Genomic DNA, 23,436 nt, shown 5'->3' with positions numbered 1-23,436 from the left:
TCCTTCGGAAGCAGCCCCTGCCTGACTCTCCCACAAACACATCTGTTAGGCTCAAATGCCAGCTGGGCACTAAGGGTCAGGGTGCAGAAGAAGTCAGCTGGGATCCACACATCTGCCCCGACAGACTGGCAGGTAGCAGGTGTTATCTAATCGGCACAAATGAAGCCTAGCACCGATGCAAATAAAGCCTCTTTGTATTCCATATTTATTATTTGATCTGTAAACTTCCAATCAAAAAATGAGCCTATTAACATTTATCTTTCAATCTAGTGACGGGGAAAGAAGGCTCCCTATGTTCAGATACCTCCACTTCAAACAGCCCCTGCCCATTCACCCCTCCCCACCCTCGGAAGCCACAGCAGGACCAAGACTCAGTAGCAAAACCAACATTCCAGGGGCAGCACCAGAGGGCATGTGGGCTGGTCCCAAGGCCAGGGGTCAAGTGCTGTTACGAGCCTGCTGAAGAGCAGGTTCTCTCTGGGAAAGGAGGAGACAGAGTGCGGAGGGGGGACTATGCAGCCACAGGAGAAAAAGAGGAGATGGCGCGCAGCCTGGGCGTTCCTGGGACCCAGAACCCCTCGGCCTCAGCCTGGCCCCACAGGGTGAGCGGTAACGAGCCTGAGAGTGACCACAACAAACACGCAGGCGGCGTGGCCCTGAGAGCACACTCAGGATGCTGGCAGTTTTATTTATTTATTTTAGAGACAGGGTCTTGCTCTGTCACCCATGCTGGAGGGCAGTGGCACAATCATAGGTCACTGTAGCCTTGAACACCTGGGCTCAAGCATTCCTCCCACCTCAGTCTCCTGAGTAGCTGGAAGTGCAGGTGCACAACACCACACCCAGCTAATTTTTTAGTTTTTATTTTTTGTAGAGATGGGGTCTCACTGTGTTGCCCAGGCTGGTCTCACACTCCCAGGCTCCACTGATCCTCCCACCTCAGCCTCCTGAGTAGCTGGGATTACAGGCAGGAGTCACTGCACCCAGCTGATGATCGGAGTTTTATAAAAACGAGTTTGTAATCTACTCAGCAAATGTGAGGACGACATGAGATTATCAGGCCTACAAGACCACCATCTCCCAGCTGCAGCGCCCCACCCCCGACCCCACACTCCCAACCCCCAGCACGCGGCGCCTCTCACCGCCCTGCTCGATGTCCGAGTCAGTCAGGTGTGTGAGGGAAAAGCTGGCGATGTTGGCGGGAGAGATGGAGAACCGCGAGTAAGGCGCCGAGTGCGGCCAGCTCTGCTCCGTGCTCCGGGCCGGTGGCGGCGGGGAAAAGTACTTGGATGTTTGGAGAGAAGGCTTGGAGCTGAGCAGGTTGCTTGTTGTCTTTGACATAAAAGGATCTGGGGAGAAGTCATCATCCCACTCAAAGCCGCCACCTAGAAATAAAAAATAAAACCCCACCCTTTATCACTGCGCGATGAGGGAGAGAGGGAGCCTCTGGGCAGGCGCGCCCTGCGGGTCGGAAGACACAGCCTGGCTCGGCTGGCTGATGGCAGCGACATGCCCATGTCAGGGGGGCGTCATTAAAGCAACATGGGAAGTTACCCTCAAAAAACCTTTACATTACTCAATTTTTCAGTTTCCTTTAAAACCAGTAAATGATGTGAAATACCTTCTTCATCGGTGGAGCTTTCGGAGTTGATGCACCTGCTCAGGTAGGGCGAGCCTGAGGCTGGGGCCGGGCCGCTCAGGTCCGGGCCGCACGCCTCTCCTCCACAGGGCCCCAGCTCTTTGGTTGGGGTCTCCTGAAAAGCCAAACAGAAACTCCTGTCAGCAAAGGCCTGCTCACGGGAACCCCCCTGTGTGACTGCTTCCCCACTGGCAGGCGCATCGGACTGATCGACTGAGAAGTGAGCGTCTCAAGACAAGGGCGGCTCCGGGCCTGGGAGGACGGACAGACACAAGGCCCCCGTCTCTCCCTTGCTGCTCTGACCTCGACAGATGCATGAAGCAGCTCTCTGAGATTGCAGAGAAGCGCAGAGCAGCAGGCAGGCAGGGACGAGCGGCAGCGCTCAAGGTGCCACCCGCCAGCGACAAGTGTGTCGGCTTCTCCTCCACAACCCCCCGCCTGGACTCAGCTCATCCCCGAATCCAAAGTGGGCACCACCCCGGACAGAGCGCTCCAGGATAAGCCCTTGGTTCTGGCTTCGGAGCAGGAAGGGGGTCTTCTGATGCTCAGAAAGAGAAGGGGGGAATTCCAGCTTTCTTCTTTTCTCTGTTCTCTTGCTCTCCAGTCCCAAGCAATCCCGGGGCAACAGCTGCCTATAATCCTGAGGGCCATGAGGCCTCCTCTCCACTGGAGGACTGTGATCCCAAGCGGGAGGGGACCCTCACTGAGTTTTTTTCCCTTCTGTCCTCCCACTGCTTGGCTCCAGACGTGCGTGTGATTGCAGGAAGTATGGCGCATCATGTAACTAAAGCCTCAACTTTCTAGCTAGGGGACCAGAAAGGAGAGGCCCAAAAAGCTGCAAGTATCAGGGATATCACAGAAGAGGAAGGAGCTCAAAAAGGAGACCTGACGAGGCTGTTGGGGGGCTCCTGGGCTGTGTGTGGTAGATCTGACTCTGAACACACCAAAGCTTTGAAAATGAACCTCAAGGGAGACAGGTGGGGTGCGGGGCACACACGGGCAGGTTCAAACAGCACAGCGAAGGCTTTGAAAGGGGAACTGGGAACTGACACTGAAACCACAGCCCACAGAAGGCTGCTTGGAACTTGTGGCCTGCACCCACCGGGTTAAGGCCTGCTGAGATAAAAATATCAACATGATTCACAGCATTTAAACACAGCACAGACTGCCTAACATGATAGGAGGATCTAAAAGCTAAAATTACTTCTCATTCAAAAAACCAGGAACACCTCAATTTACCTGGGAACAGACAATCAACAGGTGCCAGTGTCATGGTGCCACTGATGTTGGAATTATCTGAAAAAGGACTATTATAAAAATGCTCCTACAACTAAGGGGAAACACTCTTACCATGAATAGAAATAGGGAAAATCTTAGCAAAGGAACAGATGTTAAGAAGAATGACAAAAACCAAAACTCAGAAAAGTACAATAACCAAAATCTAGCAACTCAATGGATGGGCTCAACAGCAGAATGGAGATGACGAAGGACATCATCAGGGACCTTGAAGACAGAGCAACAGAAATCACCCAATCCAAACAAGACAAGAAAAAAAAAACCTGGAGGAAGAAAGGACCAGAGCCTCAGAACCTGTGAGAGAATACATAGGGTCTAACCCTAGAGTCCCAGGAGGAGAGGAGACAGGGCGTAGGGCAGAAAAAGTACTAGAAGAAAATAATGCCTGGAAACTTGGCTCAAATTTGGTGAAAGATACAAAACTACAGATTTAAGAAGTTTAGCAAAACAAAAACGGGATAAATACAAAGAAATTGGGCCAGGTGGGGTGGCTCACATCTGTGATCCCAGCACTTTGGGTGGCTGAAGCAGGAGGATCCCTTGAGGCCTGGAGTTCAAAACCAGCCTGGGCAACACAGTGAGACGCTGTCTCTACAAACAATTTAAAAATTAGCTAGGCGTGGTGGTGCACGCCTGTAGCCCCAGCTACTCAGGAGGCTGAGGGGGGAGGATCACTGGAGCCCAGGAGTTCAAGGGTGCAGTGACCTATGATCATGCCATTGCACTCCAGCTGGGTGACAGAGCAAGACTCTGTCTCAAACAAAACAAAACAAAACACACACACACACACACAAAGAAATCCACCCTCAGATGCACCATAATCAAACTGCTGAAAGCTAAAGACAAAGATGTGAAAGCAGCCAGGGATAAAAGATGTATTACAGCTCGAGCATCCCAAATCTGAAAACCAAAAATCCAAAATGCTCCAAAATCCAAAACTTTTGAGCGCTGACATGACGCCCAAAGTGTTCACTGGAGCACTTGGGATTGCGAATTTACAGATTTGGGATGCTGAACTGGTGAGTATAATGCAAATATTCCAAAATCTGAAAAAAATCAGAAATCTAAAATGCTTCTGGTCCCAGGCATTTCAGATAAGGGACGCTCCACTTGTACTTCCTAGGAGAAGAGTGATCTGAGTGACTGCAAATTTCTCATGAGAGACCGTGGAAGGTGGAAGGAAGGGATACATTTTTAAAATGCTGAAAGAAAACAATTATCAACACACAATTCTACGCTCAGAGAAAATAGGCTTCAGGAATGAGTGTGAAATAAAGACAGTCTTAGATGGAAAAAAAAACTAAGAATTTATTTAAAAATAAAAGGAATCCTGCAAAAAATGGGTTTTAAAAAAAAATAGAAAAGAAAAGCTAGTTCAATTTCTTTAATTAGAAGGGAAAGGGTCCCAGAAGGAAACCTGGAACATCAATAATGAAAAAGAACAACAGAAGGACAGGAGGCCCTCCAGATCAGAGACTTCCACATCCTCAGAGTCAACCAACCAGGACAGAAAACATTTAGAAACAGCCACAAATAAGAAATAACAGTATAACAACAACAACAAAATAAATAATACAGTATAACAACTATTTTCATAGCATTTACAGTATATGAGGCATTATAAGTAATCTAGAGATGACCGAAAGTCTGCAGGAGGATGTGTGTAGGTTATATGCAAATATGATGCCATTTCATATAACGCACTTGGGCATCCTCTAATTATGGTATCCAAATTATGGAACCACCACTTCTTGGAAACCAAGGGACAACTCCAGAAACGATCTGAACAGAGATCAGTGACAAGACCGCCCGTGCATAACCACACCTGTGCATACTAAGTCCTGTGGTTAGCCTTGCGGAACCCACATATACAGAAAGTCAGCCCTCCGTATCTATACACAGGTTCTACATCCCGAGAATACTGTGCTTTCGATCCGTTTTGGGTTGAAAAGAAGCCATGTGTAAGTGCACTCACACAGTTCAAACCCATGTTGCTCCAGGGCCAACTGTATAATACTATTCATTTCCTCTTGAGTTTCTTAGAATGTGTTTGATGACAGAAAGTCAAATGTGTTGCACTGTCTGAGGGGTTATCAGTGTACATGTATGTAACATAGAAGAGCATGTCAAGATGGGGACGGAGGGCAAAAGGCCTAAGTGACAGTAGGGTTTCCACATTCCATCTGAAATATGCAAATACAGATTCTAAGTAGATTGTGAGAAGTTTAATACATACATTGTAACCCCCAGAATAACCACTACAAAAACTACACAAAAAGAACAGTGTAAAAAAAAAAAAAAAGAAAAATTAAAATGTAATACTAAAAATGTTCAATTTATTAAAAAGAGGAAGAATAGAAATAAAAATAGAATAAAATGGCATACGTAAATCCAAAATATCAATAATTTTATTAAAGGTAAATGATCTAAACATACCATTAAAAGGCAGATTTTTCAGAACAGAGTTTTAAAAACCCCACCTAACTATAAGATCTGCAAGAAACTCATGTCAAATATAATGATACAGGTAGATTAAAAGTAAAAAGATGCAAAAGATACACCACGCAAACATTAACCAAAACAACGTGGCCAGGAGCAGCGGCTCATGCCTGTAATCCCAACACTTTCGAAGACGGAGGTGGACGGATCTCTTGAGCTCAGGAGTTCGAGACCAGCCTGGCCAACATGGTGAAACCCCATCTCTACAAAAAATACAAAAATTAGCTGTGTGGTGGTGTGCGCCAGTAGTCCCAGTTACTTGCGGGGCTGAGGCAGGAGGACTGCTTGAGCCCAGGAGGTCAAGGCTGCAGTGAGCCAAAATCATACCACTGCACTCCAGCCTGGGTGACAAAGTGAGACTCTGTCTCCGAAAAAAGAAAGAAAGCTGGAGCAGCTCTATGAATATAAGACAAAGGAATACGGAAGGACATTACGAAAGGATAAAAAGGTCAATTCAGCAAGAAGACATCATCATCCTAAATGTATATGCACCAACAGAGCTGCAAAATACAGGAAGCAAAAATGAACAGAAATGAAAAGAGAAATAGACAAATCTAAAAACCACAGCTGGAGACTTCAACAGCCTCTCTCTCAGTAATAGAACAAGTATGCAGAAAACTCGGCAATGATAGAGAAGAACTAATACCATCAACAAATTAAATCTGACATTTATAGAACGATCCACCCACCAAAACCAAAATACACAGTCTTTCGGGTAAACATGGAATAATTCACCAAGAAAGACCATATCCTGGCTCTAAGATAAACCTTAACAAATTTAAAAGCATTGAAACCATATTAAATATGTTCTCTGCCCATAATGGAATTAGACTAAAACTTAATAATAAAAACATAGAATAAAATCTCCAACTCTTGGAAATTAAACAATATACTTATTAAACAATATATTAACCAATTATTAGTAATTAATTGTAACAAGTAATATATTAAACTATACTTATTAATCTATGCTCCCAAGAGGAAGTCTTACAAAAAACTTTCTGATCTGAATGAAAACGAAAACTCACACATTAAAATTTGCTGGGTGCAGCTAAAGTAGTACATAAAGGGAAATTTATAGCATTAAATTATTAGAAAAGAAGAGGCCAGGTGCAGTGGCTCACGTCTATAATCCCAGCACTTTGGGAAGCCAAGGCAGGCAGATTCACCTGAGCTCAGGAATTCGAGAGCAGCCTGGGCAACGTGACGAAACAAAAAATAAAAAAATTAGCCAGGCACAGTGATGGGCGCCTGTGGTCACAGCTACGTCAGGAGGCTGAGGCAGGAGAATCCCTTGAGCCTGGGAGGTGGAGGCTGCAGTGAGCAGAGATCACACTACTGCACTACTACAGCCTGGGTGACAGAGCGAGACCCAGTCTCAAAAAAAGAGAAAAGAGGCCAGGCGCGGTAGCTCAGGCCTGTAATCCCAGCACTCTGGGAGGCTGAGGTGGGCGGATCGTGAGGTCAAGAGCTTGAGACCATCCTGGCCAACATGGTGAAACCTCGTCTCTACTAAAAATACAAAAATTAGCCAAGTGCGGTGGCACACGCCTGTAATCCCAGCTATTCGGGAGGTGGAGGCAGGAGAATTGCTTGAACCTGGGAGGCGGAGGTTGCAGTGGGCCGAGATCATGCCACTGCCCTCCAACCTGGCGACAGAGTAAGACTTCATCTCAAAAAAAAGAGAGAGAGAGAAAAGAAGTAAGGTCTCGAATTCTAAGCTTTTCTAGAAAAAGCAAAATAAATTCAAAGCAAGGAGAAGGAAGGAAATAATAAAGACAAAGCAGAAATCAATGAAATAGAAAAGAAAAAAAAAATCCATGAAAACAAAAGCAATTTTTTGGAAAGATCAACAAATCTACATAATCTCTTCCAAACACTGTCAGAGAATGAAATACTTCCCAACTCATTTTATGAGACTCTGATAACAAAACCAAAGACAGTGCCAGCAAACAAACAAAACCCAAACCAACCAAAAACACCCTAGGTGGAGCCCACGAATGTTTATTCCTCAAGGCTGGAGAGCGGGAGCCTCTCAGACAGGGTCTCATCCTGCCGCCCCGGCTGCAGTGCAGTGATGCAATCATAGCTTACTGCACTCTCAAACTCCTGGGTTTAAGTGATCCTCCTGCCTCAGCCTCCTGAGTAGGTGAGACTATAGGTGCGGGCCATCACACCTGGCCAATTTCTAAAAAATCGGTTATTATGTTGCCTAGACCAGTCTCACCTCCTGGCCTTAAGCGATCCTCCTGCCTCAGCTTTCCAAAACGTTAGGATTACGGGAGTGAGCTACTGTGCCCAGCCTTCAGTGCTTGTTTACAGTATGACGGACCAGGCTGGAGGGAACCCTGTCGTACTAATTGCAAATAAGCATCATTACCCGCTACTTTTGTCTCAAGAACACTGTGCACTGAGGAAGGACATCGCAAGTGCTTAAAGTCGAATGCGATGCCAGGCTGCAGACTGTAAAGGCGCATGCAAGAGGTGGCAGGGTTCAGTGGTGAAAAGTTCCGTGCTCGGTCCAGGAGACTTGGGTCAAGCCCTAGCACTGCTACTCACTGGGGCCAGATCCTGTGCAAAGTTTACCTACTCTGAGCCTCGGGGTCCTCTCCATGAAGATGGTGACAACCACCCCGACATGGGGAAGCAAAACAAGACTCAATGTATAATAAGGTGCCGGCACCCACAGACTGTTCACCAGCCTTTACTACTTTACACGGTAAGTGCTGGTTACGTATTTGCTGAACTGACAAATAGTGATATAACCAAGAAACAATGCTGCCCAATCCCATGAACACTCAGTTAAAAGTTTGGAGCCAAGATATTTCAACTGCTTAAAAACTATACAACTTCAAAACCAGCTCATTAAAAAAGCAGCAGGAGTGGGAGGAAACCCTCAGTCCTTGGTGTGAACGCTTGGTGGCTGTCACTTCAAGGCACGCTGCATGAGACGCATAAGCAAACGAATTTCAGATCATCAGAAAGATCTTCCTCATTTTCTTCTGGCCCTGACCCACCTTCCGACTTTCTCCTTGACACTAACTTCCTTGTCAAAGCCTCGAGTCCATTAAGCATGTCTGGTATTTTATCTCTGTACCTTCCATCCCATAACTAGTGTGCCCTTGTCACAGATCTTCATCTTTTGCAATTCTGTCTTCTAAAGCCAGAAAAACATAACATCCTCCACAAAGACTTGTGCAAGGGGCCCATGCTCTGTGGCCCCAGGGAGTTTTCTCCGCACGCTGCTTCCACTGGGACTGCGTCCCTCTCACTACTCCAGCTAGCCCCAGGCTTTCAGGAAGTGGGGACAGTGTGCTCCCTAGCTCCTACCCGCAGTGCTCACCGAGCACAGTTGACAGTTCCGTCCCACCTATAACCATGGAGAAATGCAGCAATAACCCAAGTTCACAGAGACGGTGGAGAAAGGGCTATGTGGATGCATTGAAAACAAAACACAAACCCAAGGGGCCAGGTGATCCCTTCTCCCTTCCACTCTTACTAGAAAATGTCAGCTTGTTTTCCCAGGCTGCCTGAGCTCAGAGGCTCCTGAGTTCGAGATCTGCCTAGGAACCACCTGGGGAATGAAAAGAGAAAGACAGCCTCCTGGACCCTCTTACAGAATCAGCTTCAAGAGGTCAGGCTGAGCTCAGGAGGCTACTTTTTTTTTTTTTTCTGAGACAGGTCTCACTGTCACCCAAGCTGGAGTGCAGTGGTGCAATCGTGGCTCACTGCAACCTCTGCCTCCCAGGTTCAAGCAATTCTCATGCCTCAGCCTCCCAAGTAGCTGGGCCTGCAGTCTTGCCTACCGTGACTGGCTAATTTTTATATTTTTAGTAGAGATGGGGTTTCGCCATGTTGCCCAGGCTGGTCTTGAATTCCCGACATCAGGTGATCCGCCCACCTTGGCCTCCCAAAGTGCTGGGATTACAGGCATGAGCCACCGCGCCTGGCCTTACTTTTCATTTTTTAAACATCCACTTCCCCGCCGTATATGCTATAGCTCAAATGCGGGTGATTTAACGATTTTTAAAGAAACATCATAAAAACCAAAGTGAACAGAACACAGAGGAACAACAAGCCATAAAGTGACGTTCAACAGACGCAGCTCCTGGGGGAGGAGGTGGAACAGTGCTTGGACCCGCCATAGCCACGGACCCATGAGGGATGGTGCCACGCAGGAGCTGAGACCAAGGTCTGGGTTCCCGGAACAGAGCGAAAGGGAGGGCAAGCAATGTGAAGGAGACGGCGAGGACTCCTGCGCCTTCTAGAAGGTGAGGGGATCCCATTCTCATGTCCCACCACTGAGCTCTCCCAACAATCCAGCTGATTCAAGCAGCAAATTCAAGGGCTACAAAGACTAGTATGAAAAGAACTTTTTTTTTTTTTTTTTAAAGCACGCTTGAATTATACGCTGTTACATTTTTAAAGGAGCCTAAATCCATGCCCACTCAGCAGTGCACACTGAGCTGCCTGCTCCAAAGCAGGGAAAGAGGACAGGTCAGGGGACAGAGCAGAAGGACCACAGACGCTCCTGCTATGTGTCCCACCCTCCAGACACCCACCGCAGGGCCTCTGGTCGGCCCCTCTCCTGAGCTGTCTCCAGGGCTGCACGCCAGCCATGGTTCCAGACTTGTACCCAAGTGGTGGGTCCTACTGCCAATTGTCAGGCTCTAAAAATTAGAGGCTGAGCGCAGTGGCTCATGCCTGTAATCCCAAAACTTTGAGAGGCTGAGGTGGGAGGATGGCTTGAGCCCAGGAGTTTGAGAGCAGCCTGGGCAACATAGCAAGACTGTGTGTCTACAAAAATTAAAAACAAAAAAACAAAAAACAAAAAAAAACAAAACCTTAGCCAGCCATGGTGGCACGAACCTGTGGGCCCAGCTATTATGGAAGCTGACGTGGGAGGATCGCTTGAGCCCAGGAGTTCAAGGCTGCAGTGAGCTGCAACTGTACCACTGCATTCCAGCCTGGGCCACAGAGCAAGGCTGTCTCAAAAGAAAAATAAAAAGTAAAACAGTAAAAATTTGGTGTGTAAAGGGTGACTAATTCAGGAAGACTCCATTAGAAGACCCAGGAAGAGCATTCAGGTCTCTTTCTCTTAATTTAATACGAACTCCCTGAGCAAATGACATTTCTGCATATTCTTAGAACTCTAACCAACCCCAAATTACTTTTTATGAGTAATCACAATCTGCTGCCTCAAAATGGCAACTAGAAAACAGACCACACTCAATTTCCTAGCACATTTTGGAAACCTTATATGGATATATAGAGAAAATGATTTAGAGGGAACAGATACCTGGTCAAACAGGTAGACTGTGACATCATCGAAAAACGTGACTGCCTTCTTTTCCTTCTTCCAGTCCTCGGGCAGCGGGTCGGGGGCATCGGCCGCTGTGGGCTTCAACAGACTCCGCAGGTGCCTTCCGTCCTCGTTGCTGAGGATGATGGGCACGGGGTGCTCGGTCTCGTCCTCCGACTCAGAGCTGAGGCTGTGCAGGTTGAAGGCCCGCAGGTCCTCGTCCGAGTCGTCGCTGTTTTCATCCTCCTCGTCCGCATCCATCCCATCCTCCGAGAGGTCAAGCATCCCCGACACCCCGAGTTTCCCCAGGTACTTCCCTTCGATGTCCGGCTCCTTCAACTTCGGGCCCTCGGAGTGGCTGGACAGGGACTTGTCCAGCGCAGAATTGGTGTAGGCAAGGAGTTCGTTCGTGTTGGTCCCCGTGGAAGCGAGGGTGCAGGGGCGATCTTCCTGTGTCTCGAAGTCATCGCTGCTGCTAAGTTCTGTGTTCAGCACACTCCAGGGACTGCTGGCCTCGTCTTCCATGGGATGCACCTGCTGGGGAACACCAGTCTGTGCTGGCTCCGGCGTGGCTCTTAATTCCAGGTCACTGGAGTTGTGCAAAGCAGACAGACAACTTTCATCTGGCTGGCTCTTTCTGGCTTCCAGGCAGCTATCCTGGGCAGCAGGACTTTGCTCGGGGAGGACTGGCTCGGGTAGGGGCTGCTCCTGTACCAACACCAAGGCGGATGGGGAGGTTCCCGGGACCTCCTCAGACCTTTTTTCGGGCTCAGAGTCATTGTCTGAGAAGTACGCAGAGTCTCGGTATGAACCTTGGGAGCCAGCTGTGAACGTCTGAGGGGTCACTTCTGTGCCTCTGTGACCATCACCGGCATCTGAGATGACAATGACCGGGTTGGGAGGCAGACCGCTGTGGCCGCCATCACCCGCAGTGGCTGGTTCTGAGTCTGTGGTGCCCTCGGGAGCAGGATGCAAGGTCCACTCGGGAGACTCCAAGTTCTCTGTTTCGTAGCCGCTGTCTGCCGGCTTATCGGGGGGCACTGGTTTCTGGGGAGTGTGAGATCCTAAAGAGTCCAGTAGCGCTTCGTGGACATCCACTGACTCCAGAGAGTCTGGGGTTTCCAGGGACGGCTCAGAGGCTGGGAAGGGTGCTGACAAGCTGTCTTCCAAGAGGCTGTCCTGACTGGTTGAGTCCGAGGAGAGGGCAGACACCAAGCCTGCTTCTTTTGCTGCGTCTTTAGAATTGAGCTGATTTAAAGTCTCCACAGCCTCCAAGTTTTTCTCTAGCTGGCGATGACTGTGATGGTCTCCCGAAAATGGTTTATTGTGTAATTCCTGTCCCAGTTCCGGGAGACTACTCCCCACACTCACCCTGCTGGCAAGGATGTCATCAGAAAGAACAGAGTCACTTTCGGTGAGTCGCAGGGTCTCCTCACTCTGGCCAGGAGAGTCCTGGGACCTGTCATCCAGGCTGTGGGTTTTGGCATTGGTCGAGAGAATTTCAACCGGGACAGTCACAGCATCTGGACTGATGTCCTGGCAGAGACAGTCCTCTGGGACAATAACATCTAAACACGTGGGCTGGGTTTCTCCCTGTGTCGGGAGTGAGTCTGGGGGTACCCGACGGGGCGTTTCTTCTGTTTCGAAGGAGGTAGGCAGCACCTGCACTTCCGGGGAAGACTGCAATGAGGTGCTCAAAGTGTCACCTGTGAGCATGACAGCTGTATCGTCACCCTTTGTGCTTATGTTTTCCTGCAACAAAGACAAGCCTGGCTTATTTTCAGCAAACTGAAGCTCAGTATCTAAAGAGTTTCTACGTGACGTTTCTAACATAGCTTCAGTAAAACCAGCATTCTTAAGTTCTGTCTGAAGATCATTTATGTGTTCTTTGCTGGACAATGAGCCTTTTAGTAAGTTTTTCTCTTGAAGAAATAAAAAGTTTTCTGACAATTCTTGAACATTCAATGGATCAAAATTATCTTGGTGCGTAAGATTATCTGATAGGCAGAGAGGCTCACTGTCAAAAAGCTTACGGGGCTTTTCTTTCTCAAAGTGGCCCGTTATGACTGACTCTTTGGGGTTATCCAAACTGGAACTTAAAGTGGCAGGTTTAAAGTCGGCTTGAACTCCGTTTAATTCCATTAAGTCGAATATTTTTTGGTGACTGGGCAAATCTTCCAATTTGTCCAGATCATTAAATATATTGTTGAAAGGGCTCTCGGGGCCACTGGTCACATGTAAGTCCCCTGGTAAGCTAGAGTCTTTGGGGTCTGTACTGCTTTGGAAGAAATCCTCATCTGTACTGGACTCCTCAAGTTCAACGCTCCTGAGCGCCGTGAGCTGGGACGGTTCAGGGCCAGTCCTTTCTGGATTATCCATGTCGGTTGTGAGCAGTGCTGGTGGGTAATCAAGCTCCAAGTTACTACCACTTTTTTCTTCTAACTGGATATAATAGTCGCTTCCAACAGAAAGGTTGTGGGCATCAAAAACAGGAACCACTCCGGGGGCCCTCAGGGGGACATCCTGGCCACTGTCATCTTGCTTTCCGGGCCCGGGATCTGAAAGCGAACTCTCAAAAACTTCAACCGGATAGAAGATGCTCGTGTAGGACAAGGCTTCGTCCAGGTGGCCCCGGCTGCGCTCATCAAAGTGGTCGTGCTTAGCGGCCTCCCAGACATACTCAAAGCTCAGGCCCTGGCTCGTTTCGGTCACAGTGAGGACTTCCTCCATTTCACGACCCAGCCGGTCCCTGGCAAAGTGGTCGAGAATTGGGAATGCAGCATTATTGGAGGAGTCTCTGCTGTTTGTGTTCGGCTTCAGAGCGTTCCACTGCTGTTCAAAGTCGACCTCTGAGTCCCGCTGGCTCTGCAGCCGCAGGTAAGTCAGCAGCCTGTGCACGTCTTCAGCCGCGGGTCTCTTTTCTGGTGACAGCCAACAGAACTGTAAGACTTCATACCTGAGCAGCACAGGACAAGCAATCAGTGGAACCATTACGAATCTTTTTTTTTTTTTTTTTTTTTTTTTGGAGACGGAGTCTTGCTCTGTCACCTAGGCTGGAGTGTAGTGGCATGATCTCGGCTCACCGCAACCTCTGCCTCCTGGGTTCAAGCAATTCTCTTGCCTCAGCCTCCCGAGCAGCTGGGATTACAGGCGCCCGCCACCGCGCCCAGCTAATTTTTGTATTTTTAGTACAGACGGGGTTTCACCATGTTGGCCAGGCTGGTCTCAAACTCCTGACCTCGTGATCTGCCTGCCTCAGCCTCCCAAAGTGCTGGGATTACACGCATGAGCCACTGTGCCTGGCCGAATCAGTTAAAAATATCAAAAGAGGCCAAACACCCTGGCTCACACTTGTAATCCTGGGGCAATGGGAGGCTGAAGTGGGAGGATCACTTGAGCCAGGAGTTCGAGAACAGCCTGGGCAACATAGTGAGACCCCGTTTCTACTTTTTTTTTCTTTAAATACAAATAAATAAATAAACAATATGAAAAGACTTTACAGGGACCCTAAAGCCAACTCAACACCCCAAACATTTCTACACCTTCATCACTGCCAACCACATTAAGTAGTTCAGCTCATGGTGAGCTCATGGTGAAAGAGGAAATGAAGAAATATAATATTTGGCCCAGAATTTTTTTGTGTTTTGGGGACACCTCACAGTGAAGATGAAACAGAACAGGCGGAATGTGAGGCTACCAACCATCTATCAGAGTAGGGCTGCTCCAGCTGGGGCTTCGGGAGTTTTGTGTCTCTCTCTCTAATGACTTGGTTGAGGACATCTAAGTTGGAAAGGTTTGAATACGGCTGTGCGGCATTGTCAAAAAGCTCCCAAAGTGTCACACCCAGGGACCTGTTGGAAAAAGAAAACGGCTGTTTCTCTCTCCCTTTAGATATCAAATTTTTAACACTCACACTTGTCATATAGCCAGTAATTTTAAGGACAAGGTGTGTATTGAAAAGATTATTAATAGGATCTCTATTTTTTTTTTTTTTTTTTTTTTTTTTTTGAGACAGAGTCTCACTGTCGCCCAGGCTGGAGTGCAATGGCATGATCTCCACTCACTGCAACCTCTGCCTCCCGGGTTCAAGTGATTCTCCTGCCTCAGCCTACCAAGTAACTGGGATTACAGGCACCAGCCATCATGTCCTGCTAATTTTTATAATTTTAGTAGAGACGGGGTTTCACCATGTTGGCCGGGCTGCTCTCAAAGTCCTGACCTCAGGTGATCCACCTGCCTTGGCCTTCCAAAGTGTTGAGATTACAGGCGTGAGCCACTACAACCGGCCAAGATTGTTCTTTAATCTCAAACCAATAATCAACAGCACAATAGCAAAAAAAGAAGCGTTTCTGTTAAAATGAGGAAGATCATGCCTCCTATTTGCTACTGAATACCACCCTAGAAGTTTTGGCCAATGAAAAAAGTACAAAACAGAGATAATAAGTGTAATTATGTGGATGAGATGACTATCAATTTTTAAGTACTCAATAAATTATTGGAAAGACCATCAGAATGTTCTAAAAATTTGGCAGAATGGCTGGAAACAAGATAAATACCCTGAATTCTGATTTTTTTTGGTAGCAAAATACACCTATTAACAACAGTAGTAAACACCAGAAAGCATCTAAAAGGAATCTTTACAGGGGCAGGACAATGTCCCCTCTGTGAGATCCACAAGTTTGGTTTGAGTTACTCCTCAGTATCGTGGGTTTTGCTGCTATTCTGAAGGGATCCCCCATTACGCTGGCAGCTGTCTGTGTGCCAGGAGAGGCCCTGAGGGCTGCCTCACCACAGCAGGAATGCCCTTCTCAGTCCCAGCCCAATCCTCTCTCACACCCCTGTGCTCTGTCCCCATGGAAACAGCCTCTGCTGGCTTCCTGGGTCAGATGAGCTGCTTCTCGTTTCCTCCACGAGGTCTCTGCATTTCCTCCCTATCACGCGCTGCCTCCATCCTGCATTTGTGTCTATTTACTGCAATGTTCCCGATCCTGACTCTCATCTGTGTCCTCTGGGAAGCCATGAACACATACAGTGGTAGGTCAGGTCCACCCCTAAGGATGCTCAGTTGGTAGATCCAGGTGTGGCCTAGAAAACTCTCTTTTTAAAAAGCTCCCCAGTGATTCTGATGTCCAGCTAACCCTCCACGACACACCCCAAACAACGAAGAAGCAACTACATTTTGACAAAAATCACTAAAGGAGAGCACCAGAGCACATCAAAGGAGTAACAGGGACTCAGGAAACTCAGGACAGCCACAGCGAGAGCAGAAGGAAATGCCTGGCCTCCATCACTCCATCCCTGGCAGGAGCAGCCAGGAACCAGGAGCAACTTTCTCTTCCAGGTAAGGGCAAGTAAGAGGATCTCACTGTGGACACCTACATCCTCACACTGCTCACCATGGACACTATGGTCCTCACACTGGGGTCGCCTGGGGTCCTCACAGGCAGTAAGCCCAGCTGAAGAATTCAATAAATGAAATAAAAAGAAATAGAGAACTTCAATAACAGACTCAAGCAGAAGAATCTCTCAACTTGAAGAAAGGTTGTTTGAAATTACCCAGTCAGAGGGAAAAAGAGAGAAGAATGAAAAGGAGTGAAGGAAGGCTTCAGGGCTTATGGGAGACTACAGAGCAAAGAAATACACATTTTACGGGAGTTATAGAAATAAAAGAGCTAGGAGAAGGCAGAGAAAGGCTATTTAAGGAAAGAACAGCTAAAAACTTCCCAAGTCTTGGGAGAGATACAGACATCCAGATCCAGGAAGCTCAAAGGTCCTCAAAATACAATCAACCCCAAAGGTCATTTCAGAGGCACATTATAGTCAAATTGTCAAAAGCCAAAGACAAAGATAAAAATTCTAAAAACAGCCAGAGAAAAGCATTAAGTCATATAGGAGGAAAGTAGAGAATGGGATGGTATATTCAAAGTACTGAAATTGGCAGCCAAGAACACTATGCCCTGCAAAGATATCCTTCAGAAATGAAGGAGGGCTGGGCACAATGGCTCATGCCTATAATCCCAGCACTCTAGGAGACTAAGGCGTGAGGACTGCTTGAGGCCAGGAGCTCAAGACCGGCCTGGGCAACACAGCATGACCTCATCTCTACTAAAAAAATATATAAAATAATAACTTTTTTTTAAAAAAATGGAGAAATAAAGTCTTTCCCAGACAAGCAAAAACTGAAGGAATTCATCACTATGAGACCAGCCTTAAGAGAAATGGTCCAAGAGTCCTGTATCTGGAAGCTAAAGGAGGATAACCATCATCATGAAAAAACACAAAAGTATCAAACTCATGATACACAAGGTACAGCAGACACAATAGGAGAAAGAAAAAGGAAGAAAACCTCATCATTCATGTGGAAGCTAAAAAGGTTGATCTCGTAGAAATAGAGAGTAGAAGAGTGATTACTTGAGGCTGGGAAGGGGAGGGAGAGGAGGAATAGTGAGAAGCTGGCAACGAATACAAAATTTCAGCTGGGAAGGAGGAATAAGATCTAGTGTTCTACAGCACTGAAGGGTGACTATAATTAACAACAAATTTTTGTATATTTTAAAACAGCTATAAGAGCAGCTTTTGAATGTTCCCAAAAACAAGAAGAAAAAATGATAAGTCTGAAGTGAAGGGGATACTAGTTACCCTGATTTGATCATCACACACTGTATATAGTTATCAAAATATTACACTGGGCCAGGTGCGGTGGCTCACGCCTGTAATCCCAGTACTTTGGGAGGACGAGACAGGCAGATCACTTGACGTCAGGAGTTCCAGACCAGCCTGGCCAACATGGCGAAACCCCATCTCTACTGAAAGTACAAAAATGGTGTGGTAGTACGTATTGGTAATCCCAACTATTCGGGAGGCTGAGGCACAAGAATTACTTGAACCAGGGAGGTGGACACTGCAGTGAGCCATGAACCGAGATTGCACCACTGTACTCCAGCCTGGATGACAGTGAGACTCTATCTCAAAAAAAAAAAAAAAAAAAAAAAAATATATATATATATATATATATATATATATATATATATATCACACTGTACCCCATAAATATGTCGAATTATACACGTCAATAAAAAAATAATAAAAGCAAAAAAATTGTTTTAAAGAAATCAATCCAAAAGAAAGCAAGGAGAGAAAAAAAAAAAAAAGCAGGACAACAGCACATAAAACATAGCTATAAATTAAGAAGGCTGTGACAGAAATTGTTAGTCAAAATTTTAGGTGCATCTTTTTAACTCCCATTAAACTGACTCCTATAAATCACAGTATAAACATGATAGTCCACACCCCTTTCAGTTTCTTCTTTCATTTCAATAAATACATATTAAATATCTATTATATGTCAGGTCCTGTGGGAGGCACAGAATATGAAACAGACTTGGTTCCTGCTTTTATAAAGGAAAATGGGTAGCAGAGGCAGTATTCAAAACGTTAACTCCATCACCACAATTGTGATAATTGCTACTTATGTCTCTTAGACTGTCTTTTTCACACCATCAGGCACTCTTTTGTTCCTACATCTTACACAACTACTTTCCTTTAAGGAAGTACTCAAAGAGGAAGAAGTTAGGACTTTGCCAAAGAAATGCCTAATAAGACGGTAAGCCAATACATACCAGATATTACTATACTTAGTCTGATCTGCAGTTAGCAGTCTGTCTTGAAAGCTGGTTACTAATTCTGGAGCAGTCCATCGCAGAGGGAAAACTTTTTTATCATCTGTTTCAATATAATCCTCCTGTTTTGTTAGAAAGCACACAGAATTTTGAATAGAATTATACTTTTGGTGAGTTCAAGAATTTAAATCCATGGTATTCTCAGAAAACATATACCCAATCCAAAAAACCAGGTCAGAAAAAAAAGCAGGCATGAAGAGCGACTTTCTGGGCAGAAAGTGGGTAAGGAGTTTCTCTGAAGCCTCCTGGGCTTCATGAGCTCATCTGCGAGCCATGAACGCTTGCTAAGTCATCCTTCTTGGAAAAGGAAAGTACGCTGTGTCTGATGCACATAACATAGACTTTGAGCAAAACATTAAAACAATATATACTGGGCCTTATGCGCTGAATAGTGAAGCCAGTTAGTGAGTAAGACTGCAGGCTTTAGACTCTGACAGACCGGGGTTTGAAGTCCTCATTCTACCATTTACCAGCTATGTGATTCTACGCAAGCAACAACTTTGTGAAGTTTTTTCCTGATCTGTGAAATGAGGAGAACACAAACCTACCCTCTGTGGTGAGGATTAAATGAGATGATGCAGGCCGGGCTTGGTGGCTCACGCCTGTAATCCCAGCACTTTGGAAGGCTGAGGTGGGCAGATCACAAGGTCAGGAGTTTGAGACCAGCCTGGCCAACAGGGTGAAACCCCATCTCTACTAAAAATACAAAAATTAGCCGGGTGTGGTGGAGGGAGCCTGTAGTCCCAGCTACTCAGAAGGCTAAGGCAGGAGAATCGCTTGAACCCGGGAGGCGGAGGTTGCAGTGAGCCGAGATCTCGCCACTGCACTCCAGCCTGGGTGACAGTGAGACCCCATCTCAAAAAAAGAACAAAGAAAAAAAAAAAAAGAGATGATGCAAGATGCAGGCAGGTGCTAAGTGTCTGGCATCTAGCAAGTGCTCAAGATACTAGAGCTGCTATGTAGACAAATAACCAATTTCTATTTGCATAATATTTTTTGAAAATATTACCCGTTTGGTTCTCATAAGAACTCCGAAAAATAGAACAGATCTTATCCATATGTTGCTGCTCAGAAAGCGGAGGTCAAGGCTGGGTGGGGTGACTCACACCTGTAATCCTAGTACTCTGAGAGGCCGAGGCAGGCAAGTTGCTTGAACCCAGGAGTTTGAGAACAGCCTGGGAAACACAGCAAGACTCCGTTCAAAAAAAAAAAAAAGAAAGGAAAAGAAAATGGAGGTCAAGTAGCTTATCCGAGGTCTCCTGACAGCCCGGAGCTGGGACAGTCCCATTCTCTGCCCCAGAACGCTCTACCTCATTCACTGGGGCTACACAGACACACACAAATGGAAACTTCATTGACTTCTTCGCTTATTTCCTTTAGGATATATTCATGACAGAGTTAAAAAAACCTAAATCCCCAGGTTACTGAATATGAGCTGAAATTTTACTGACCATACAATGGAGAAACATTTATATGATATGTATATTTTATCATAACAGGTAATAATAATTACTGTTGCTCATGTGTTCACTCTAAAATTTATTATGCACCATCAGACTACATCATTTACAGTGTTTACAAATATTTTTAAACAAAACTTTTGGAAAGCTGTTGCAAAACCTCGGACGCAAAGCCGCAGACTTACACAAGCCGCACACCAGAAGCCCAGACCACCATAAAAATGACTGCTGCAAATCCTTCTCCAGAAAGCCTCGCGACTAAGATTCTTACACACTGGGCATTTGGTGACATTACAACTTCACAATTCAAATTAAATCAGACTAAAAACATTTAAACCTCCGGCTTACCTTGTACCTGCTGAATCCTATTCCGTAATCTCCCACTTTCACATTTAAGTCGGAGGTGAGAAAACAATTCCGCAGGGCTAAATCACTGAAAACAGAGGGAAGTGAACACGGCAAGAAGAATCAACAACCAGGATCATGCTGTATGGAAATGCCACAGAAATGGGCTTTCTCTTGGGATCTGAGTTAAGTATATTGAGCTCCCTGCTTAAGAATTAACCCCTTAAAATTCTTTTTCATAGTAGAAGTATTATATATGTCATCAATCACTTAAATAATAAAGATGATCACATTTTTTGGCAAGTAACTAGCTCAGGTTAAATACTGACCTTATTTGTACCATGTTCTGCATTAAAACCGGATTTATGGCTTGTTTCCTTGTATTTTCTTTTCTTTTCTCATTCAATTTAGAAGTTTATTTTGCCAAGGTTAAGGATGTGCCTGTGACACAGCCTCAGGAGGTCCTGATGACATGTGTCCAAGGTGGTCAGGCTACAGGTCAATTTTATACATTTTAGGGAGACATAACACATCAACCAATACATGTAAGATGTACAATGGTTCAGTCAAGAAAGGCAGAACAACTCAAACACTCTAATTGGAGACTTCCAGCTCATAGGTATGTTAGAGTAGGTAGTTAGGCAGATATGGACAGGGCAGGAGAGCACCCCCACACACATACCCTCAACCCCTGTTGCCCCCAGGACTGTCAGGTGACAATCAAGTGATGGTCAGGTGGTTGTTAAACTGTCTCTCTAAAATGGTAAGTGGTCACAGCCAGCACCAGGAAAAGATAGTCTCCTAACAGTCTCCTAACAGACAGAAAACACTCGGAGCTGGTGTTATCCTCTTCTCAGTAAGACCTCAAACAGGCACACTAAGAGGCAAAATGGCCTCTTATACGACCTTCCACTGGGAACGCTCAACAGGTAAGGGAAAAACTCCTCAAGTGAACAGTGCACAACTTCAGCAACCTCCAGAACCATAACAGTGTATAAAACCCCAAGTTAAGGGATGAACATGGCACTTGGATCTTGCAAGTCACCCGCTTGGCCCTTCCAAGTGTACTGCTTCCTTTCACTCCTGCTCTAAAACTTTTTAACAAATTCTCACTCCTGTTCTAAAACTTGCCTCAGTCTCTCCCTCTGCCTTAAACCAACTACTGCCTCTCAGCGAAATTCTTTCCTTCAAGGAGGCAAGAATCAAGTTGTTGCAGACCCATATAGATTCACCACTGCTAACAGGTGGATTCAAAGATTTTCCGATGAGCAACTTGTCAAACGAGTTTACCTAAAGACCAGAAACCCAGTTGGGTATGGTGGCTCACACCTGTAATCCCAGCATCTTGGGAGGCTAAGGCAGGCGGATCACGAGGTCAAGAGATCGAGACCTTCCTGGCCAACATGGTGAAACCCCATCTCTACTAAAAATACAAAAATTAGCCAGGCATGATGGACCAGGAGTTCAAGACCAGCCTGGCCAACGTGGCAAAATCCTGTCTCTACTGAAAATACAAAAAGCTGGAGTGAGGCTGGATCATGGTGGATCACAGTAATCCCAGTACTCTGGGAGGCCGAGGCAGGTGGAACACTTGAGGTCATAAGTTCAAGACCAGCCTGGCCAACATGGTGAAATCCCATCGCTACCAAAAATACAAAAAAATTAACCAGGCATGGTGGTGCATGCCTGTAATCCCAGCCACTCAGGAGGCTGAGACACAAGAATCATGTGAACCCCAGAGGCGGAGGCTGCAATAAGCTGAGATCGCACTACTGCAATGCAGCCTGGGTACTCAAAAAATAAAAAATAAAAATAAATAAAAAATAAACACCTGAAATTCCATATAAGGGAGTGTCTGGGTTAAGATAAGGGGTTGTAGAGACCATGGTTCTTATTATGCAGATGAAGACTCCAGGTAGTAGGCTTCAGAAAGAATAGATTGTAAATGTTTCTTATGAGACTTAAAATGATGAAAGACTCACATAATTCTCTCCAGGATCAGAGAAAAGACCTAGAAAGGGAAAGGCATTCTCTACACAATGTAGATTTTGCCTATAAGAGACAGTTTTGCAGGGCCATTTTTAAATATGTCAAAGGAATATATTTTGGGGCAAAATACTTCAATTTCTTCCAGGGCCTGCTACCTGTCATGTGATGCTTTACTTTAGTCAGACTGGAATATGGTGTCTTATTGCTACAAAAAGTTGTAAGATATCTGTTTTAATGTTAATGTTGGTCAGTCGTGCCTGAATTCCAAAGGGAGAGTATAATGGGGAATCTGATCGGCCCCTCCCCATCATGTCCTGAACTGTGAGATGTCCTTGGCTGACAGGACGAGTTCATTCAGACCATTAGGAAGCTTAAAGTTTTATTTTTAGTTTACACTTCCATATTTCAGCTATTGGGAATAATGCTGGTATGAACATTGGTGTACAAATTATCTCCTTAAGACCCTGTTTTCAACCATTTTGGGGATACACCCATAAGTGGCATCACTGCATCATATGGAAATTCTATTTTCAATATTTATAAGGAGCCACCATACTGCTTCCCACTGTGACTGTACCATTTTACCTTCCCACCAACAGAGCACAAGGGTTCCAATTTTTTCCATATCCTCACTAAAACATATTATTGTTTGATGTTGATAGTAGCCATCCTAATGGGTGTAAGGTGGTATTTCGTTATGGTTTGACTTGGATTTTCCTAATGATCAGTGATGCTGGGCATCTTTTGGTGTACCTATTGCCATTTGTATATTTCCTTTGGAGAAATGTTTTTCCAAGTCACTCATTTTCCAATCACGCTGTTTGTTTTGTTGTTGAGTTGCAGGAATTCTCCATATATGCTTTATATAACCCTTTTCAGATATATAATTTGCAAATACTTTCTCCATTCGGTGGTTATCTTTTCACCCTATTGATAGTGCCTTTTGATTAACAAAGTTTAAACATTTTCATGTAGTCTTCTATGTTGTTGTTGCTTGTGCCTTTGATGTCATACCCAATAAATAACTGCCGAATAAATCACTGACATAAAGTTTTTTCTTTATTTTCTTCTAAGACTTTTATAGTTTTGGGTCTTACATTTAGGTCTTTGATCCATTTTGAGTTAATTTTTGTATATGGTGTTAGTTAAGGGTTCAACTTCATTTTTTGCATGTGGATATCCCATTTTCCCAGCAGTATTCGTTGAAAACACTATCCTTTCTCCATT

At 45.6% G+C, this 23,436-nt stretch overlaps 1 protein-coding gene across 3 annotated transcripts in view; it reads right to left on the bottom strand.

Moving 5' to 3' along the window:
- The window catches only part of LMTK2 (lemur tyrosine kinase 2), a 100,633-nt gene that overhangs the window by 2,620 nt on the left and 74,577 nt on the right, over positions 1 to 23,436 (bottom strand). For 2 of the 3 annotated variants that reach the window (XM_055292290.2, XM_055292291.2), the window contains exons 8-13: positions 20,224 to 20,308; positions 18,356 to 18,477; positions 14,438 to 14,587; positions 10,734 to 13,692; positions 1,622 to 1,754; positions 1,143 to 1,385 (exon numbers count right to left, since the gene is read on the bottom strand). In XM_055292290.2, coding sequence (XP_055148265.1) covers positions 1,143 to 1,385; positions 1,622 to 1,754; positions 10,734 to 13,692; positions 14,438 to 14,587; positions 18,356 to 18,477; positions 20,224 to 20,308 — 3,692 coding nt within the window. Of the gene's footprint in view, positions 1 to 651; positions 1,386 to 1,621; positions 1,755 to 10,733; positions 13,693 to 14,437; positions 14,588 to 18,355; positions 18,478 to 20,223; positions 20,309 to 23,436 lie in introns of those variants that run through there. The other variant, XM_063646116.1, reaches the window with a different exon arrangement.

Source organism: Symphalangus syndactylus, chromosome 9 (assembly GCF_028878055.3).
Source record: "Symphalangus syndactylus isolate Jambi chromosome 9, NHGRI_mSymSyn1-v2.1_pri, whole genome shotgun sequence".
NCBI classification, from domain to species: domain Eukaryota; kingdom Metazoa; phylum Chordata; class Mammalia; order Primates; family Hylobatidae; genus Symphalangus; species Symphalangus syndactylus.
The sequence above is the reverse complement of the archived record's forward strand: the minus strand, read 5'-3'. Positions and strand labels throughout refer to the sequence as shown.